Source organism: Sinocyclocheilus grahami, unplaced genomic scaffold, assembly GCF_001515645.1.
Source record: "Sinocyclocheilus grahami isolate Dianchi unplaced genomic scaffold, SAMN03320097.WGS_v1.1 scaffold253.1, whole genome shotgun sequence".
NCBI lineage: Eukaryota > Metazoa > Chordata > Actinopteri > Cypriniformes > Cyprinidae > Sinocyclocheilus > Sinocyclocheilus grahami.
The window spans coordinates 1,636,919-1,658,214 of NW_015505432.1; the positions used below are offsets into that span (position 1 = coordinate 1,636,919).

Sequence of the window (21,296 nt, forward strand, 5' to 3'; positions counted from 1 at the left end):
TCAACATTTGAAGTGGATCAAAAAAGTTCATCAAAGTTGTTCTAAGACAAGAACTCATTTTGGTTTTAGGTTTTAAGACAATTTTGAAAGGTTTTGATCGACTTCAAATGTTGACTAGTGTGTGTGTGTGTGTGTATATATATATATATGGTTTTCGTATTATTTTTTTAAGAAATTCACTTATTCCACAAGTGATCAAAAGTAAGAGATAAGACATTTATAATGTTATTTAAAAAAAAAATTACAATTAAATGCTGTTGAACTGGAAAAATATCAGCAGCACAACTGTTTTCACCATTGATAATAATAAATGTTTCTTGAGCAGTAAATCAGCATATTGGAATGGTTTCTAAAGGATCATGTGACACTGAAGACACTGAAAATTCAGCTTTGAATCACAGGAATAAATTAAATTTTAAAATATATTCAAACAGAAAAGAGTTCTTTTAAATGATAAAACTATGTTTCATAATATTACGGTTTATACTGTATTTTTCATCAAATGAATGCAAAATCTTACCAAACCCAAATTTCTGAATTGTTTATATGTGCTTATGTCATTCAGCTGTGTGTGTATATCTATATGTTCAGGTTTCAAAACAAGCCTTTAAGTTGCTGACTCAAATTGAGCACGAGCCACTCCTGCACCTTGACGCTTTGAATCCTGACCTGTTTGATCACACTGACATCATGGAGAAAGTGCAGAGCCTGAGACAAAGACTTCGTTTTCTTGGAGACTACATCCTCATCTGCCGCAGCGGCATCAGCAAACAGATCCAACCCAGGTGTGTGTGTATTCTTAGGTGCATGTGTTTGTAATTGGGACACAATCGAGTCTTTAACAGATGATTGCAACAGATAAGTGATCTGTATTTTATTTCCAGACTTCAGCAGCGGACATACTTACTGGATAACAGTGATCTATACAGTGTATTGGACTTGCAGCAGGTATTGCTTGCTGTTTCTTGTTGTTTATCATTTGAACGACTAGGGGCGTGCAATACATATCATCATACATATTTTTATTTTAATGATGGACGAGCTGAGATCAAGTATATTACCAAACAAAACGTACTACTCTTTTAGCATACAATTCATTTTTGGAAAATAACTCCGCTTTGCAAAATAAGGTGGATATAGTTAAGCAAAATCACACGATTGGTGTTTTATGAGCACGATTGTGAATCTCATATCGATCTCATTGTTCAATAAACATTTAGCGTTACAATTTAGACCCAATTGTTGTCAATATTTTTGTTTTTGCTTTATATTGTCAATGAAAATTTCCACGTGAAAGAACTGTTTTGTGTCTCTGAGCCAGTAACACATAGTGCTTCGTTATTGAATGAATCCGCGTTTTGAATGATTCAGCTTAATGAATGATTCAATGACCAAATGAATCAGCCATTTGAATGAATCACTCAACTCATTAGGACAGTGACTTGGCGCCACCTACTGGTGGTTTTTGATATATATTTTGGGCCAGATTTACTATCAGTTTGCGCCCTCAATTTGGCTTTAAAAAAAACACTACTGTTTAGGATTTACAGCGGGAAATTAGCACTGAAAATGCATGGACAGTTACTTTTGCAACTCACCTTATTGAATATGCATTTGTAGGAGTTTAAATTTTCCGACTGGTAAATTTATGGGAGGAGAGTATTTAAATAAATCACGCAACGCAATTTACTAAGACTTGCGCTCGTCAATTCACTGGTATTTGGGGCATTATCTGTCCAAAAAAAGCATGTCTTAAAGGGGTCCTATTATGCTCTTTTACAAGGTCTTGATTTTGTTTTGGGGGTGTACTAGAACATGCTCTCATGCTTTATTACGCATTATTTTTCACATAATTTACATTTGAAAATACCTCTCTCCCCAGGCTGGCACAAACGGCTCGATTAGTTCTGGCTTTGATGAAGGTCCGCCTTCCGAAAAACAAAATGTGTTGTGATTGGTTAGCTGTCCCAGTGCGTTGTGATTGGCGAACAGCTTAGACGGTGTTTCAGTACTGCCACGCCTCTTGCTCCGTCTTTCAACAAAAGCTTTTGGCGAATCCGGCACTCCACACTCATGTTGTGGAAGCTGTCCTCAGTAAAATCCGCAGCATACAATAGCAAATTGGGGTTATAATGCTCAGGAACAGAGTTAAAAAATAAATTGCAACCACTGTTTCCTGACATCATCCGCTTTCGGAAGCCCAAACAAAGACGTTTGGGCACGGAGGTGAAAAAAACAGCATTTCAAGCGGTCACACACCGGACGAGAAGCGCAGCGTCATGTCGCGCCACGTCATTATTTTCTATGAGTGTAGGCACACCGGCGGTGCTGTTCGGCGTCTGTCCGCGGCACCCAGCTACGTCGTGTTATAAGAATTGTAAGAATTGTTCTAGACATGCCGAAAATGTGACGCTACAGCACAGCAGCTCTTCTTCTTGGTTTTCTCTGATGCACTAACTCTGCAGCAGCACTTCTTCTTCGTCGTCTCGTCTGATGCACTCACTCAACCAAGCGCTCTAACCACAACCTCGCCCCTCCCCACCCCCCAAGCATTCCAATTTCTGCAGGCGGGAATTATTTGTAATGACATTCTAATGAGCCGCTTTGTGATGTCACAAAGCCCAGAAACCAACGCTGTAGTCCAAACGACCCGTTCATTGTAGTTCTTGAAAAGGGATTTAAAAAAAACTAAATATCTCCCTTTGGAGTGGACTTTGAGATTTATAACTTTCTAGATCTTTTTTATGCCCAAACATACACACTACACACTGACTAAAATTAAAAAAGTGAAAAAGTATAATAGGACCCCTTTAAGCCCCGTTCACACCAAGAACGATAACTATAAAGATAACGATAAAGATATAGTTCTAAAAATCATTCTCAATATTAAAGAATAGCAGAGTCCACACCACAACTATAACAATAAAGGCACAGAGAAACGATATCGTTGGAATCACTTTTAGAACTATTTTTTCCAGCTGATGAATGATAAAAAATATTGACAGCCAATCAGATTCAATCCTGCTATCACGAGCTTGAGAATTTAAAGCGACAGACAAACGTGCGCTTCGAATAAACAGACAATATAGTTCTTGGTGGGAGCGGGCCTTTAAAAGCAGGCGGTAATTTGCGCTGCTCTTGGTAGATTGCGCTGGCCATTATGCAAATGAGATGTTGCATCTGTGTACTTTAATGTGCACATTGTTAGTAAATCACCCGCAGAATTTTCCCCTCCCATAGGCGCTTTTATGGAATTGCGCTCTAATGCTAATTTGCCCTGTTTAGTAAATCTGGCCCCTAGTATCAAGTATCATTTCTTTTTTTTAAATGAAATCAGTTTAAGGTGGCATATATTGCTCTTAAATGAACATTTAATTTCTGTCACTGGTGTGAAAGGTACAAAAGTTGTCGCTGGGGCAGAACCTTTTCGAAAGTACACGTAAAGGGTGCATACTGGTACCTAAAGTGTGTACCTTTTGAAAAGGTATGACACCAGTGACAACTTTTGTACCTTTTTTTCTGAAGAATAGGAATACCGCAAATAACCCTCATTGAAGAAAAGAGAGCTATTAAGTGATCAGACTTGTGATTTTTTTTTTTTTGCACACAGATAGCAGACGAGCACTACGAATCTTACCTGCAGTCTCTGATTCAGTTTGGGTCCAAGCACGTGCACAGCTGTGACCTTTGCACCCAAAGGGGCTTTATATGTCAGATCTGCAACACCGACAACATCATCTTCCCCTTCCAGTTCGACAGCACCACCAGGTACTGTCGCGTAACACACGTTAGACCTCAGATTCACTCTAGACCACTGCTGTGCTGGCACTTTCTTTTCTAGTAGAGTCATGTGATTCAGTCAGCTGACGCACAGAAGTGGGAGAAATATCATGAGGATGACGGTGTGACTGTGTTTTCTGTCTCTCAGGTGTGACGTCTGCAAAGCGGTGTTTCATTCCTCCTGCAAGGCCAAGTGTCCGGTCTGTCCACGCTGCGCTCGCATACAAAAGTATATGGAGAGGGATTTGGAGGACTGATTTAGCTGTTAGTTAGAAACCGCTCAAGCTACAAGCTCAAAATCCAGGGTTAGTACTATATTATTGTAGTATTCTATCTAAAACATTATTTTTCTCAGTAGCAGACCAACTGGAAGCGTTTGATCGTTTTTTTTTTTTTTTTCTTCACACTAAGCGTTTTATTTGACTCTTGACCTTAAGTGCACTTATTTACACATTCATCTGTACATATTTACTCACATCAGCACTCCCGTGTTTGTTCTTTCATCAAATGTCAATAATGCCAAACCAACACTGTTCTGCAACGGTGGGAGAACTGTTATTAAAGCTATGATTTTTGCTTTTCAACTTTATGGAAGCACAATTGACGGTTAATCGACTCTTCGGGCTTCACGTGTAATTCTGCAGGTTTGTGTTCAGAAGTTTTGTTTCTTGCGTGGTCGTTATTGATTGTCAAGCCAAGGAAGTCTTTATTTATGAAACTTAAGGCACTTGAATGCCAAGGATCTTATGACTCTTGTTTTTATAGTACTTTTTTTACATCCGAATGTCACATGCCAAGTTTTATATGAAGCATTACGAGTTTACAAAGCATTGTATGCATTAAAGAGTTGTATATGCAGGTATTGTACGCATTTATTAAGAAGATGGTTAATGGAATTATGACATGTACCAACCTCCTTTAACAGGTCGTTTTTGTGTGATACCGTGCCTTTATTTTCACGTTTGAGTGTAGCATTCATCACTAAAATGGGATGTGCCACAAATGTAACTATTATAAGCCAATGTGAATTATTAATGCTCGCCACAAAATCAGTTCAGAAATCCAGTTGCTGACATTCATCTCTGTGGATGATACAAAGGATAATAAACTCTTTTTACGTATTATTTTCCTGGTTTAATGAATGCACATGAAGGTTGTCTACTGCTTCATTAGCACATGTTTTATATTGGAGACTGAAATATGAGAGAGAACATTCTTCTGAGGGTTTTTTCATTATATCACCTGTTGAAGGAAAATCCCAGATGACTTTTTGTCTTTCTTATGTTTTGCCACTAGAGGAGGCAAAAGTCTAACCATCTTTTTATACAGTCATGAATACTAAAGCTTTTCTCTGGTCTATAAGCAAAAGTGATTCACATTCCTAATGTTTGAACTTTTCTTTTAATATTATTATGATTAATTCTATGGAGTAAATGCCTCATAATGTATGTGCATATAGTTATTCACCAGATGCTTTTACCCAAAGCATTGATGAAAGCAACAATATTTACACTTGGAAATTGTGTGCGTTGATGTGTGTTTGCTGATCTATAAAACAATATGTTTGTGCCAACATATATACTCAGAACTTAACATAAACAGCATTTCCTAGAATCACAGAGCAGCTATAGAGAGATGGATGCATATTTTGGTCTTTAACTTGTCCTTCCCCTCAAACCACACCGCAGTGTTTGTGTGTCTGACTGGTTCTTCCTGTTTTCTTACCTCCTAGCACTCTTTTTCTGTCTGTGTTTGTTTCTGTCCCTTTCCTGTATGTACCAAGCAAACTTGCTATATAAAAATATGATAGACTGTGAGCAGGGGCCTGTTTCATAAAACAAGTTGACCAAATAAGCCAGGCTTATTTCAGTTAGTCTGATTTATTTTGAACCAAATCAACTGACAATACGTCAGACTAACTGAAATAAGCCTGGCTTATTTGATAAACTTGTTTTATGAAACAGGCCACAGGTCAGTGTAACAGCTAAACACTGGGTCAGCGTTTGAAATATATATTTTTTTTACTTTTTGTGAGACATCACAGACAAGACTTTTTTTTTCTCTCCATGTACTGCACAATTTTGATTCCATATAACATGTCTTCTTTTAGATTAGAGGAAAGAAAATATCCAAAATCTCACTATTCTGAGAGAATTCAGACTTATTTTTTCTTGCAATTCTCACAATATCTCACAATACTGACTGTTTTTCTCTGAATTCTGAGTTCACATCTTGCGATTCTGTTTGTTTGTTTCCACAAAAGAATTAAATGAATAAAAAGATTGTGACTTTTTATAATTCAGTTTTTTCTCATAATTTGGGCGTTGTTTCTTGCAATTCTGAGATAAATAGGAATTGCAAGATACCAAATCAGAATTCTATTTTCTCACAATTCTGACTTTTTTTTAATGCCAGAAAATAAAAAAGGTAATTGCAACTTTTTATCTCACTATGACTTTTTTTTTATTGTAGTTTATATGTCACAGTTCTATTATTATTATTATTAATTTTTTGGGGCTTTTTTTCCGCACAATTGCGTTAAGAAAAAGTCAGAATCCTTGGCCTTTTTTTTTTTATTCCGTGGCATATCCATTTCCGTAGCACTTAGTAACCCCAAGATTTCCTATCCATATTCTGAAGATTTTCACATAGGCATTTGTTCATATATCATTCACCTGATTTATGACATTTAATGAGATTTTCCCCCCTAGTTGTTGACAGTATTTTCTAATTCATGGAGTGATTTTAAAAAAGCCAAAATTCCCTCTTCAAAGAAGAATTTTCAACCAGACTTTATCCAGTGTTCCAACAATATCTACTAGTCTACTAATCTAAGTTTGGCTTCCAGAAGAATGTGGATGCCTTTTTCTCAATGATAACCTATTCTACCTCAACCCCACCCCATACTTCAAAACTTCCTGTTGACCTGGACCACGTTATCAGCGCAGCACAGACAGAGAAGGAAAACCAACAAGAGAATGACACCATTGACTTCTGAGGTGAACCTAAAAAGCTTCCATAAAGTCAGAGTGTTCGCACCAACACCCATGTCTGAAGTCTGCAAGCTCCAAATATGACTCGAAACATGAGTCATAAAGCCGAAATAGCCTTGAATGAACAGCCCTTCACTTCATACTCACGCCTCTGTCAGTGTTGCCATGTCGATGATTAAAAACACAGCAGCGCTGACAAGTTCCTCACCGTTACTCTTTTTTATTTTCTGCTTCCTCATTTCTCAGTTTTTCCAGCTTTGGACAATTGTTCCTTCGCTTGGTGACTGACTGTAAATACAATGATGGTTTAATATGCAGTTTTATTGTAAACCACGCTCGCTCGTGCTCACTTCCACTCAGCCGAGCAGCACAAATCTGGCCACATTTGTTTCCTCCACAACAGCAGCACAGGTCTGAAGAGGGGCTGAGGCGTCCTGGATTAAACCAGAAACAGAGAGACGATAGTTTCTTACTAAAGTGAATTATTCCCAGAGCTCAGAGTCGTCGTCGTCGAGGGATTATTGTGTTCTCTGATGGTAAGTTAATTTGATATCTCCTCTCATTGTGCTGGTTTGTTATGAACAACTGTCAACAGTTGTATGGTTTTTTTGCTATCTGTATGTTCCTGCAGTAATATGTACATCAGGAATTGATAATAATATTGGCAAATGAGACTTCCATTTAGTTTAAGACCTGATTCACAACCATGTACAAAGTTGCTTTGCTTTGCTTCATTTTGTTTTGCTTTGGTTTTATTTAGTTTTTAAAGTTTAAAATAGTAAGATATTAGCAAAAGATGAGATTAAAATGAGTGCTGTCAAAAGATTAATCGTGATTAATCGCATCCAAAATAAAAGTTTGTGTTTACGTAATATACTGTATGAGTGTGTACTGTATATATTTATGTAGATACAAATATAATATAATGTTATATGATATATGTATTCATAAGCTGTCTACTGTATACACACTGGGGGGGGGGAAACATTTTCACTGGGAAATTTCTAGTAAATTCCAAAATAATCAAGTAGCACTGAATTAAACATGACATTTTGAAGTAGAAAGACTCGAAATAGTAATTTCTTGCTAAATGTATTCAAATAATCATGCCTTATTTACAACTTATTTAAAAAAAAAAACATTTTTAACAATGTAGATGTGTATGTATGTATGTATGTATATATATATATATATATACACACACACACTATCCTGTATTATATGCACACACATTATTTATTTATTTACATTATCTAATATATTGTGAGATATGTGTAGTTTTTTTTATATAATAGTTCAATCATCTGAACACTGTTCCAGTTCCAAACCAGTTGCTGGATGCAGTGAGGACTCCTGAATGTGATCACGAGTGGTTTGGACACATTTTTCTTGACATTAGTGGCGTTAACTGCCTGCTGTTCATTCCATGAAGGCACAGCAGATGATGACTGTACTTAAAACACGTTCACTCACGTCTTCGCCAGCAGCTGCTGGTGTGGTAGTTTTGATTAATTAATCAGTCATCACTGAAACATCCAATAATTCGTATTTTGCAACAACCTCAAAGAAACCGAGATTGCCGTTTGCATATAGCATGGTGTGTTTTCCTGTTTTACAAGCTGATGTTTCCTCTATTTTGGTGTCTCTTCTTCTGTAGGTTTGGGGTTAGTGCAGCGTTCCTCTGCAAAATACACTCACTTCCTGTAGCCAGTGTTGTGCATCTGTCACTCTATGTTTACATGCTTTTAGCATATTTGATTCTCACTAGTGTTAAACAACTCTGAAAACTACTTTGAAAGCTACTTCTTTAGCTTCCAAATCATAATTATAAGTAATATACTAATTTATGGTACAACACAGTGTATCGTTTCTCTTTTGCACTGTGCTGCAAGTCACAAACAAAATTGAACTACCTGCCTTGAAGGCAATATCTTTCAAAAGAAGAAGACAGACAGACAGACAGACAGATAGATAGACAGATATATATATAGATAGATATACAGACAGATAGATAGATAGATAGATAGACAGACAGATAGACAGACAGATATATATATAGATAGATAGACAGATAGATAGACAGACAGACAGATATAGATAGATAGACGGTTTGTTATGAACAACTGTCAACAGTTGTATGGTTTTTTTGCTATCTGTATGTTCCTGCAGTAATATGTACATCAGGAATTGATAATAATATTGGCAAATGAGACTTCCATTTAGTTTAAGACCTGATTCACAACCATGTACAAAGTTGCTTTGCTTTGCTTCATTTTGTTTTGCTTTGGTTTTATTTAGTTTTTAAAGTTTAAAATAGTAAGATATTAGCAAAAGATGAGATTAAAATGAGTGCTGTCAAAAGATTAATCGTGATTAATCGCATCCAAAATAAAAGTTTGTGTTTACGTAATATACTGTATGAGTGTGTACTGTATATATTTATGTAGATACAAATATAATATAATGTTATATGATATATGTATTCATAAGCTGTCTACTGTATACACACTGGGGGGGGGGAAACATTTTCACTGGGAAATTTCTAGTAAATTCCAAAATAATCAAGTAGCACTGAATTAAACATGACATTTTGAAGTAGAAAGACTCGAAATAGTAATTTCTTGCTAAATGTATTCAAATAATCATGCCTTATTTACAACTTATTTAAAAAAAAAAACATTTTTAACAATGTAGATGTGTATGTATGTATGTATGTATATATATATATATATATACACACACACACTATCCTGTATTATATGCAGATACATTATTTATTTATTTACATTATCTAATATATTGTGAGATATGTGTAGTTTTTTTTATATAATAGTTCAATCATCTGAACACTGTTCCAGTTCCAAACCAGTTGCTGGATGCAGTGAGGACTCCTGAATGTGATCACGAGTGGTTTGGACACATTTTTCTTGACATTAGTGGCGTTAACTGCCTGCTGTTCATTCCATGAAGGCACAGCAGATGATGACTGTACTTAAAACACGTTCACTCACGTCTTCGCCAGCAGCTGCTGGTGTGGTAGTTTTGATTAATTAATCAGTCATCACTGAAACATCCAATAATTCGTATTTTGCAACAACCTCAAAGAAACCGAGATTGCCGTTTGCATATAGCATGGTGTGTTTTCCTGTTTTACAAGCTGATGTTTCCTCTATTTTGGTGTCTCTTCTTCTGTAGGTTTGGGGTTAGTGCAGCGTTCCTCTGCAAAATACACTCACTTCCTGTAGCCAGTGTTGTGCATCTGTCACTCTATGTTTACATGCTTTTAGCATATTTGATTCTCACTAGTGTTAAACAACTCTGAAAACTACTTTGAAAGCTACTTCTTTAGCTTCCAAATCATAATTATAAGTAATATACTAATTTATGGTACAACACAGTGTATCGTTTCTCTTTTGCACTGTGCTGCAAGTCACAAACAAAATTGAACTACCTGCCTTGAAGGCAATATCTTTCAAAAGAAGAAGACAGACAGACAGACAGACAGATAGATAGATAGATAGATAAACAGACTGGTAGACAGACAGACAGACAGACAGATAGATAGACAGATATATATATAGATAGATATACAGACAGATAGATAGATAGATAGATAGATAGACAGATATATAGATATAGATAGACAGACAGATAGACAGACAGATATATATATAGATAGATAGACAGATAGATAGACAGACAGACAGATATAGATAGATAGACAGACAGACAGATAGATAGATATACAGACAGATAGACAGACAGATATATATATAGATAGACAGATAGATAGACAGACAGATATAGATAGATAGACAGACAGACAGATAGATAGATATACAGACAGATAGACAGATATATATATATATATAGATAGACAGACAGAAGACAGATATATAGATAGATAGATAGACAGACAGACACAGACATAGAGAGATATATAGATAGATAGACAGACAGACAGATATATATATAGATAGATAGATAGATAGACAGATATATATAGATAGACAGATAGATATAGACAGATAGATAGATAGACAGATATATATAGACAGACAGATATATATATATAGATATAGACAGATAGATAGATAGACAGATATATATATATATAGATATAGACAGATAGATAGATAGACAGACAGATATATATAGACAGACAGATAGATAGATAGACAGACAGATATATATATATAGATATAGACAGATAGATAGATAGACAGACAGATATAGACAGATATATCTAGATAGATAGATAGACAGACAGATATATATAGATAGATAGATAGACAGACAGATATATATAGATAGATAGATAGACAGACAGATATATATAGATAGATAGATAGACAGACAGATATATATAGATAGATAGATAGACAGACAGATATATATAGATAGATAGATAGACAGACAGATATATATAGATAGATAGATAGACAGACAGATATATATAGATAGATAGATAGACAGACAGATATATATAGATAGATAGATAGACAGACAGATATATATAGATAGATAGATAGACAGACAGATATATATAGATAGATAGATAGACAGACAGATATATATAGATAGATAGATAGACAGACAGATATATATAGATAGATAGATAGACAGACAGATATATATAGATAGATAGATAGACAGACAGATATATATAGATAGATAGATAGACAGACAGATATATATAGATAGATAGATAGACAGACAGATATATATAGATAGATAGATAGACAGACAGATATATATAGATAGATAGATAGACAGACAGATATATATAGATAGATAGATAGACAGACAGATATATATAGATAGATAGATAGACAGACAGATATATATAGATAGATAGATAGACAGACAGATATATATAGATAGATAGATAGACAGACAGATATATATAGATAGATAGATAGACAGACAGATATATATAGATAGATAGACAGACAGACAGATATATATAGACAGATAGACAGACAGATAGATAGATAGATAGATAGATAGATAGACAGATATAGATAGATAGACAGACAGATAGATAGATAGATAGACAGATATATATAGATAGATAGACAGACAGACAGATATATATAGACAGATAGACAGACAGATAGATAGATAGACAGATAGATATAGACAGATAGACAGACAGACAGATATATAGATAGATAGATAAATAGATAGATAGATATACAGACAGACAGATATAGATACACACACACACATTATCATTTAAATAAAAACAATTGCCTAGTACTTCTCTTCTACTTCATCCCTTCGTGCTTGTATATTTTCAGCTGTCTGTCTCTGCTTTGTGGTTTCATTAAAGTAAAGAATGTATTGAACTAAATCTGCACTGAAAATATTCAGTTTTGAGGCCGTCTGCTGTTACAAATCTTGACAGGTTTCTCTCATCTCTCTCTCTCCGACACACCTGTGGTTCCCCTGGTTTGTCTGCATTCCTCTGTTTCACAAATATTTTGTGTTGTGAATATGATAGTCCCACCCCTTAAAAAAGTCATATTTGTAAGCTAATAAACAGTATATTTTATCATATAAATGAGTAGATTTCAGGGTAAATACTCTGAAAGGGCCCTTATCTTCATGCCTTTTTTATTCTAGACTAAATGTGACACACTGACTGTATATACTGTAATAAGTATCGCTTTTTATTTCTCCTCTTTCCTATTACTTGTTTCACTTCTGTTTCAGTTATTTTATAACCATTTCTTACTATGTGTCAGTAAGTTGTTGTTATTTCAGCATGTGTGTTTGGCTCAGTGTTATTTTTTAGGATTACTGATAAACTAATGTAGTTTGATTTGTATTAGTTATCTATTTTAGTTTTAGTTACAGTTGTAGTATATGTACACACACATATGTAGTTGTTTTTGTGGTGTTTGGCTTAGTGTTATGTTTATATTATCATTATTATACTCATACCTTTTGTTCTTTTAATATTTTGAATTGTTTTTAGCTTTATTTTTTTGTTTTCATTTAAATGTTTAGTTTTGAAATGTTGTTGTATGCATTTGTCGTTTTTATTTAATTTCTTTGATTTTCTTAAATGTGTATAAGTAGCATTTATAGAGTTTTAGCTTTTAGCTTTAATTACTTTTTCTTATTTGTAAGTTGCTTTGGATAAAAGCGTCTGCTAAATGACTAAAAGTAAGTAAAATATACTGTACATATAAATATTCTGTAAGTGCATGTTTAGTTTTGTTTTCTCTTTTGAGTTTTTGGCTTTGTTCTGTGTTTTGTTTTTCTTTTATATTCTGGTAAGTCTATTCATAAAGTTTTGCTTTGTGTTTTGTTTTGATTGTGTGTGTTTGTGCATTTTCATTCTTTTATATTATTGTCACAAGTAAGTCTTTATGCATAGTTTTGCTTTGTGTTTTTGCTTTTTGTTTGTTTTTTAGTTACAGTTGTAGTGATGTTGTCATTTTATTAGTTTTTTTATGATGTCTATATAGGTTTTTTATTAAGTTTTAGTTTGATTTAATTTGAGTCATTTCAGTACTTCAACATACAAAATGGAAATGAAATAATATATATATATATATTGGATGTATTTATATATATATATGTACACACACATATGTAGTTGTTTTTGTGGTGTTTGGCTTAGTGTTATGTTTATATTATCATTATTATACTCATACCTTTTGTTCTTTTAATATTTTGAATTGTTTTTAGCTTTATTTTTTTGTTTTCATTTAAATGTTTAGTTTTGAAATGTTGTTGTATGCATTTGTCGTTTTTATTTAATTTCTTTGATTTTCTTAAATGTGTATAAGTAGCATTTATAGAGTTTTAGCTTTTAGCTTTAATTACTTTTTCTTATTTGTAAGTCGCTTTGGATAAAAGCGTCTGCTAAATGACTAAAAGTAAGTAAAATATACTGTACATATAAATATTCTGTAAGTCTGCATGTTTAGTTTTGTTTTCTCTTTTGAGTTTTTGGCTTTGTTCTGTGTTTTGTTTTTCTTTTATATTCTGGTAAGTCTATTCATAAAGTTTTGCTTTGTGTTTTGTTTTGATTGTGTGTGTTTGTGCATTTTCATTCTTTTATATTATTGTCACAAGTAAGTCTTTATGCATAGTTTTGCTTTGTGTTTTTGCTTTTTGTTTGTTTGTTTGTTTGTTTTTGGAAATGAAATAATATATATATATATATTGGATGTATTTATATATATATATGTACACACACATATGTAGTTGTTTTTGTGGTGTTTGGCTTAGTGTTATGTTTATATTATCATTATTATACTCATACCTTTTGTTCTTTTAATATTTTGAATTGTTTTTAGCTTTATTTTTTTGTTTTCATTTAAATGTTTAGTTTTGAAATGTTGTTGTATGCATTTGTCGTTTTTATTTAATTTCTTTGATTTTCTTAAATGTGTATAAGTAGTATTTATAGAGTTTTAGCTTTTAGCTTTAATTACTTTTTCTTATTTGTAAGTTGCTTTGGATAAAAGCGTCTGCTAAATGACTAAAAGTAAGTAAAATATACTGTACATATAAATATTCTGTAAGTCTGCATGTTTAGTTTTGTTTTCTCTTTTGAGTTTTTGGCTTTGTTCTGTGTTTTGTTTTTCTTTTATATTCTGGTAAGTCTATTCATAAAGTTTTGCTTTGTGTTTTGTTTTGATTGTGTGTGTTTGTGCATTTTCATTCTTTTATATTATTGTCACAAGTAAGTCTTTATGCATAGTTTTGCTTTGTGTTTTTGCTTTTTGTTTGTTTTGTTTTGTTTTTTGTAGTGTTTTGTTTCATTGTATTGATTGATTTTTGTTTTGCATTTTGTATTATTTAATATTCTTTTTTCTAGCAAGTCTGTTCTTGTTTTGTGTTTTATATTTTGTGTTTTTGTTTTGTCTAAACTTCTAAGATTTATTTCATACAAGACCTATTGTTTTTTTTCCTCCTTTATCTTCAGATCTCGTGATGACTGTATACGGACCCTGATTTCCTGTTTGCACTGAACTCCAGCCACATAACAGGTTTGGGATCTGCAGAAGTGGGCCACTATGTCACTTTCACAGCAGGTTCTGGTGAATTATGAATACAAATACACTGCTCGAGATGGCAGAGAGGTGTCCATCAAGCCCAACGAGCACTACATCCTAGTAGGCAAGACCAATGAAACCTGGTGGCACGTTCGGAGGGATGAGACCGACAAGCCTTTTTTCATCCCAGCAACCTATGTGACCGAACTCCCACCTGAGACCAACCAAACTCCACTGGACCCTCCGGAAGAGTTTAGTGGAAGTGAATACCTCAAGTCCAACTCAGAGACAGCTCCTGATAGTCTTCCCACCATCATTGAGCCCGCTGAGGTCACACTCCCTGCCTCTATAAAACAAGACACGGAGAAGGATGGCCATAGAATAACAACATATATTATTCCAAAGAAATTCTTTGAACCGAAAGGTTTGGATCCAGATCCCATAAAGACTGAAGCAGAGGCCGGTCCTGTGCCTGAATTCCCGATCTATGACACCATTAAAGACAATGATGTTGTCTTTAATGGTGTCCCTGCTCCTCCAACTAATGGGGAGACACCACCCTCTATCATACTGCCACCTCTCCATACAGTTAACACACCTCAATCCCCTAAAATGGAGATAAAATCACCCGTAAATGCAACAGAAAGGCCTCGGGTGGACTCGAAGGCCCTGGATCAAGATGTTCAGATGCTCAATAGAGCTGGCTGGGGTGACGTCTGGAATGCCATGAATAAAGACGAGAATGTGTATGAGAGTTTGGATACAGCAAGAGAACCAGAATCCTCAATAGCCGACGAAGATATGACTGTAAAGCCTGTCACACCAGATAAGAATATGGTAAGCAATTTCTGATTATGTAGCAAAAACGATAATAATTCTATACTATTCTGTCCTCCAAATATTTTTGCAATGAAAGTCAGCAGTGTTCTCTCGTGACAATCTATGTAATCTAAGCATGTAGCCTATTAATTCATTATGAAATTTCAGTGATGACCCTGCATACTTTAGTATATGCTCAGTCTGAATGATTTAGCTGCTTTTCTTGACCACGCGGGGGCACTGTCTGCAAATTAGCACCTGTGCCTACGAAACCAAAACCACGGGGAAGTGATGATGTCTCCGGTGTCCATAAAAAGAAAAAACAAACTGGTGTAGAAATACCTGCATTACATCAACAGTTGATTGATGGAGCTAAATATATTATTGCCCTTTCCACATTTCAATGTATTAAGTAAAATGTTTTTTAAATAATTATTAAATTAATTAATTATCTGTAAAAGGATGGTTGTTTTAATGCCTCTGCAGTGTAAGTATCTGAAAACAGTTTTGTTGTAAGCCTACTATATACATGTTAGGAGGACAGGGACATCTGAACCCATAGGCCTAATTTTAATCGATTTTAATCATTTGAATTCACAAATCTAAAAATATTATGTATCCACAAATTAGCAAACAGACACAAAAGCGTTTGATATTCAATATAACACAATGTCATATAGGCTATTTTTTTAGTATTTTTCAAACAGGAGGGGGTCATATAACCTCATCCCAACTAACAAAATCATGCTTTAAGAACGTTTTATGGAAACATTATTTCTGAACTGAACGTTTTACATAGGCTATGAACATTAGGTAAAGTTTCATTTAATCATTTGTTATTTTTAGCATTATGAATTAAGAAAATCAGAAGAAGCAATCCATGAACAATACAAATGATGTTGCATTTGAGAGCCAGTTGCATAAACTTAGCCAAGTTTATAGTGTCTTAAAAACTAGCCTGACAGTTAGCAGTTAGCCAGGTGGTAACAAATCAGTCTTATATTTTGTATTCAACTTAGTTTTTATGTAACCTTTTTTTTTTTTTAATTATGACCAATCTTAAAGAAACTTGTAAGACTAGTCTAAACCATGGTCTAAACCTTTTATACAACTGGTCACAGACCAGACAAGACCAGAAAACGTTAAAAGACCGTTACCGGGAGAACATTTGTTCATAACTGAGAGAATCCTGCCAAAACGTTAGTTCTGAGAACTCTTCTGGGATTTTACCTTACTAATGAACATATGTTATAGGCTATAGTTTGCGCACTGTTCGTTTTGTTGTATTTTTATTGTGTTTTTAAAGAAATTATCAACGTTTTGAAGAATTTAAAGGAATTCGTCTCTGTGCAGCCCACTGTTTTGGCGCCCCCTACAATTTTAAAGACTTTAAAGCAACTAAACGTAGCTTTGTGACATACTTGTGATATGTAAACCTATGTAAATTATTAATAAAAATAGTAGCTTAGGCCTACTCTTTCCGTTCCTAACCGCACGCGAACTACTGTTGCTATGGTTACAGCCTCACTAGTTTTGTGTGGTAACCGAAAAAAATGTAGTTACCGCACAAATTTGAAACTTTCCTCATTTAATAAGCAAAATTAAAGCTGTTCTCACTGGTCAGTTATAAAATGAAGAGTCAGACGGCGAAGGGTCAAAACCCCAAGCCCTAATAATCGCTTTCTAATGAGGACAAAAACGTATATAGCTGTTATATTTCTACGATTGAAGAGAATGTATAGTTATTAGCGACGTTTCGAGCCTAATCAAACGCCCAGTCAGCCTCCATTTCTGGAGCTCCCTGCCAAGTGATCTGCATGTCAATGGTTTGCTTGTCTGTTTGTGTGTACGGCCGCTGCCCCTCACCGCCACAGAACCGGCTTCTCCGTCCGTTTAATCTACCACACCGGGCTCAAGACGCTCTATATGGTGCGTATGGAAAACTTTGATTAGTCTACTAGAGTTAGTACAGAGTTTACCTCGTTATTTTTTGAGAGAACCAAAACATGCTGCACATATCTAAATATAAGCCTGCTAATTTGACTGTGTATGGGGGAAGGGGTTTTCAAGCATACTACCAGAGTCAAATGAAGAGCACAACAGGTTAGGTGAGCCTCTGCCGAGTGCCCTAGTGAGTGTGTCAGTGTGAGTGGCACTGTAGGGAGGTACAGTACCAGGCGTTTGCAGCCACTCCCACAAACACACCTGTTTCCCTGCGGAGGGACGATTAAAGCACGGCAGCATTAAAAAGATGGATTATAAACAGCGGTTTACTACCGGTTGGAGTATCGTTTGCAGCTTTTTGTAATCTAAGCGTTTGGAGACGGAACGCTTTCACCTGTGCAAGCACCTGCTGTAAGGTATGACAGAATAATCCTGCGCTTCCTGCTGGGAGGGATGCGGTGAGCAATCTGACAGAACTGACTGAACGGAGTCGATTTGGGGATAAAACTTATCGTGATTTCTACTTGCGTGCATAAAATAAGTGATATTACGTTAACGCGAAAGATAATATCGAGATTACATTAGCAAGACCCTGCTTAAAATTTAAATGCATACAACTTGAACGCACCTCTTCTATTAGCTTATGTCTTTTTCCAAATTAAGTCATTTTAATATTTTTTGGCTTAAAGACAGAAGGTTCTAGGTGGAGTAACTTTCCTAAGATTGTAAGAACAAAAAGTAAGTAAATAAACAAACAAATAAAGAAAGAAATGGCAGAATACATTTTTTTTGGCAGAATCATATAAAAAAAACATATATTTTCTGACTGTATAAAAATAAGTTATTAATAATTATATATCATTTGATTCCAAATATAATAGAAAATGTTCCCAAATCAATGTATGACATTGGACAGGCAAGTTGAGTTTTGAACTTGGTATTTTTTAATAAATAATTCTTGATAATTGTGTATGTATATGTATGGGTGTGTGCGCGTGTTTTTGTGACAAATGAGGACATAAATTTGTATAATGACAAAGGTATGACAGGTATTACAAGGAGAAAGTGACTTTTCAGGACATTACCCCATGTCCCCACTTTTCAAAACGCTTATAAATCACACAGAATGGAGTGTATTGAAAATCTGAAATAGCACAAAGTCTCCTGTGAGGGGTAGGTTTAGGGGTAGGGTTGGTGTAGGGCAATAGAATATACGGTCTGTACAGTATAAAAGCCATTACACCTATGGGATGTCCCCACTTTTCACAAAAACAAACCTGTGTGTGTGTGTGTGTGATCTATGTTTGAAAATGTTTTAATTTTATTAAAAAATATTATTTGGTAAATTATTAGAAAATGTATTTATTTATTGGTTACACCACTTAACTAATTCTAAAACAGTTTGAAAACATAGATTATAATTTCTAAGAATTTTGGCATTTTGAAGTATGTTTTTGAGAGTTTTCTCTTTAGTCCTTTTTAATTATTGACTGTATATCAAAATTCCATGGTATTACCATCTAAAACATCACTGTGACATTATACCACCATGGTACTTTTTGCTAGGTATTAACATCACACACTGACTGACCTCTCATTTCAGAGAGTGATTTACACACTCAAATGTCATCATAGTGCCAAGAGCCTTCCATGCTGCTACTAAGATAATTGTGCATAAACTGTCATTTTCTTCGCATCTTTCCTAGAAGTGTCCATTTCAGCAGGTCTGTAAGTCTGTGCTGTGTTCTCTATGGGTTTTAGTTTGGTGGGATAGCACGAAAAACTCTGGAGGCCCGCCAGTGAAGATCTGGTTTCCATAGCGATGGTGGCTTCAGCAGTGGCATGGGTGAGGTGCCATTCAGTTCGGCGGGCACAATGCGTAGCGCTGGTGTGCAGTCCCGGATATGTAGGTCAGCTTATGCTAATGCATCTCACACAGCGCTGTGCACTGGAAGACCTCAGATCCTAGTGCATGTGCACGCCTGGAGCGTAATGCGTGAGTGTGAGCAGCATAGGTGGAGTAGTTTAGGATTACGAGAGATGCAAGTTTGTGCCCAATCAAGTCCTGAAATTTTAGAGTGATGCTACTTTTGTAAATGAATATGAATCCAAATGCATTTTTTAAATGAATCCAAGTGCATATATTTGGCAGGTATATCCCCATTGGATTCCCATAATGCCTGTATTCTCCACAAAAGCTCCACTCAGCAAAGCAATCACAATGTGCATACTAAATTTTTGTCAGCGCTTTGCATCTGTAGTTCTTGTTCAAATACAACATTTTTAATGTGTTATAAAATAACCTTTAAATATGCAAACACAAATTCTGCAGTGCAAAAGGTCACCGATTAATTATTGTGTTGTTGCTGAATTTTGTCTGCCTGTAGTGTTTATATCTTTGTGGCTGTTGCGCAGTGCCGATGTGCTCATTAAAGTCTTTGCGCTTCGTTTAGTAATTAGGACTCATTTTGGCACAGTAGTACACTGATGCAAATATCCACTACATGTACTACTGTGAACGTTTGTTTGAAACCTCCTGTAACTCACTACTATACAGACACTAGATCAATATTGGTTAGTTCTTGCGCAGATTAATCGGAGACAAATAGCGGAGTTTTGAGCCATCTGTTGCTTTTTCAGCTCCTTTCATCATGGCTGATCCTAACTATTCTGCCTTTCTTCATTCAACAAATATGGGAAGTTCCTCTTCCACCAGTTTGTTTTGACGCCACAGGAAAAGAACTTGCTTGTTGGATGGTCTGCATGCTATAATTGGGCAGCTGCCATGAAAATTCAAGCAATGTCAGCACTGTTTTGCAGTGTGTCCTCATGGTATACTCCAATGAAAACTATTTGAAATTGTTTAATTTATCTTTATTTATCTAATTATTGTTAGATTATTATAGTTTCTCTTTGAGAGATTACATATTTGTACTGAATTTGTAACACATATCTGTTTATATGTCAACAAGTTGATTAAACATGGTGAAACACTTATATAATATTATATATTATCCATCTATCCATTTGCCAAATCACTTGTAGGGTCACAAGATGCTGGAGTCTGTTTGGAGCGAAGGCAGTAAAACGCCCTAGACAGATGGTCTTTATATTATATTATATTATATTATATATATGATTATATCAGCTTCACTGCTTATGGAAAGCAGTTTCAAAAGGCTAAAAAAACCACATAAACTTCCTCAACAGCACTCAAGGGTTCTCGGTTCTCTTTTGCACTGGGCATGTTTGTACATTCTGTTGGATTCCAGGTGTGAATAGGGGAAGTTTCGGTTTTTGCTATTGGAGAATTAAATCCAATCCAAAAGTGAAGAATCTTTCAGATGTTTTTTTTCTATACAATAATAGTCAGTGGGATTTTAGGAAGCATAAAAGTTTCAGGAAGGAAGCGTAAAAGTAATCCAAAGTTTATTCCCAAATCAAATTGAAAATATCGACGGAGCCCAAATCAATAATATGAAACTTCATTGGCTCTTGTGTGTCACATGACTAAATGTCATGATGTCATCACACAAGAACCAGTGAGGTTTTGAAAACCTTTATGGTCTGGGAATATAAGGTCATTGAAAAAGTCTATAGAAAAAAACTATAGGCATGCACAGCGATGTTTAATTGACCCTTTGCAAAGAGCTTGATTGACAAGCCATCTGAGCAATCGTAACGCCGCCGCCGAATCCACCATCACCATCCAGGAGAGTAGATTACCTTCGGTGGAAAAACT

At 35.0% G+C, this 21,296-nt stretch overlaps 2 protein-coding genes across 3 annotated transcripts in view; both read left to right on the forward strand.

Moving 5' to 3' along the window:
* LOC107598641 (pleckstrin homology domain-containing family M member 1-like) overlaps positions 1 to 4,369 on the forward strand; it is a 16,853-nt gene extending 12,484 nt beyond the window's left edge. Inside the window, exons 7-10 of the mRNA XM_016290033.1 lie at positions 566 to 785; positions 885 to 948; positions 3,611 to 3,768; positions 3,929 to 4,369. Coding sequence (XP_016145519.1) covers positions 566 to 785; positions 885 to 948; positions 3,611 to 3,768; positions 3,929 to 4,037 — 551 coding nt within the window. The 3' untranslated portion in view covers positions 4,038 to 4,369. The remainder of the gene's footprint in view (positions 1 to 565; positions 786 to 884; positions 949 to 3,610; positions 3,769 to 3,928) is intronic.
* A 2,359-nt stretch (positions 4,370 to 6,728) lies between these two features.
* Positions 6,729 to 21,296, forward strand: part of LOC107598593 (rho GTPase-activating protein 12-like) — a 40,070-nt gene continuing 25,502 nt past the window's right edge. For both annotated transcript variants that reach the window (XM_016289982.1, XM_016289983.1), the window contains exons 1-2: positions 6,729 to 7,309; positions 14,722 to 15,628. In XM_016289982.1, the coding sequence (XP_016145468.1) occupies positions 14,813 to 15,628 (816 nt within the window). In that variant the 5' untranslated portion in view covers positions 6,729 to 7,309; positions 14,722 to 14,812. The remainder of the gene's footprint in view (positions 7,310 to 14,721; positions 15,629 to 21,296) is intronic.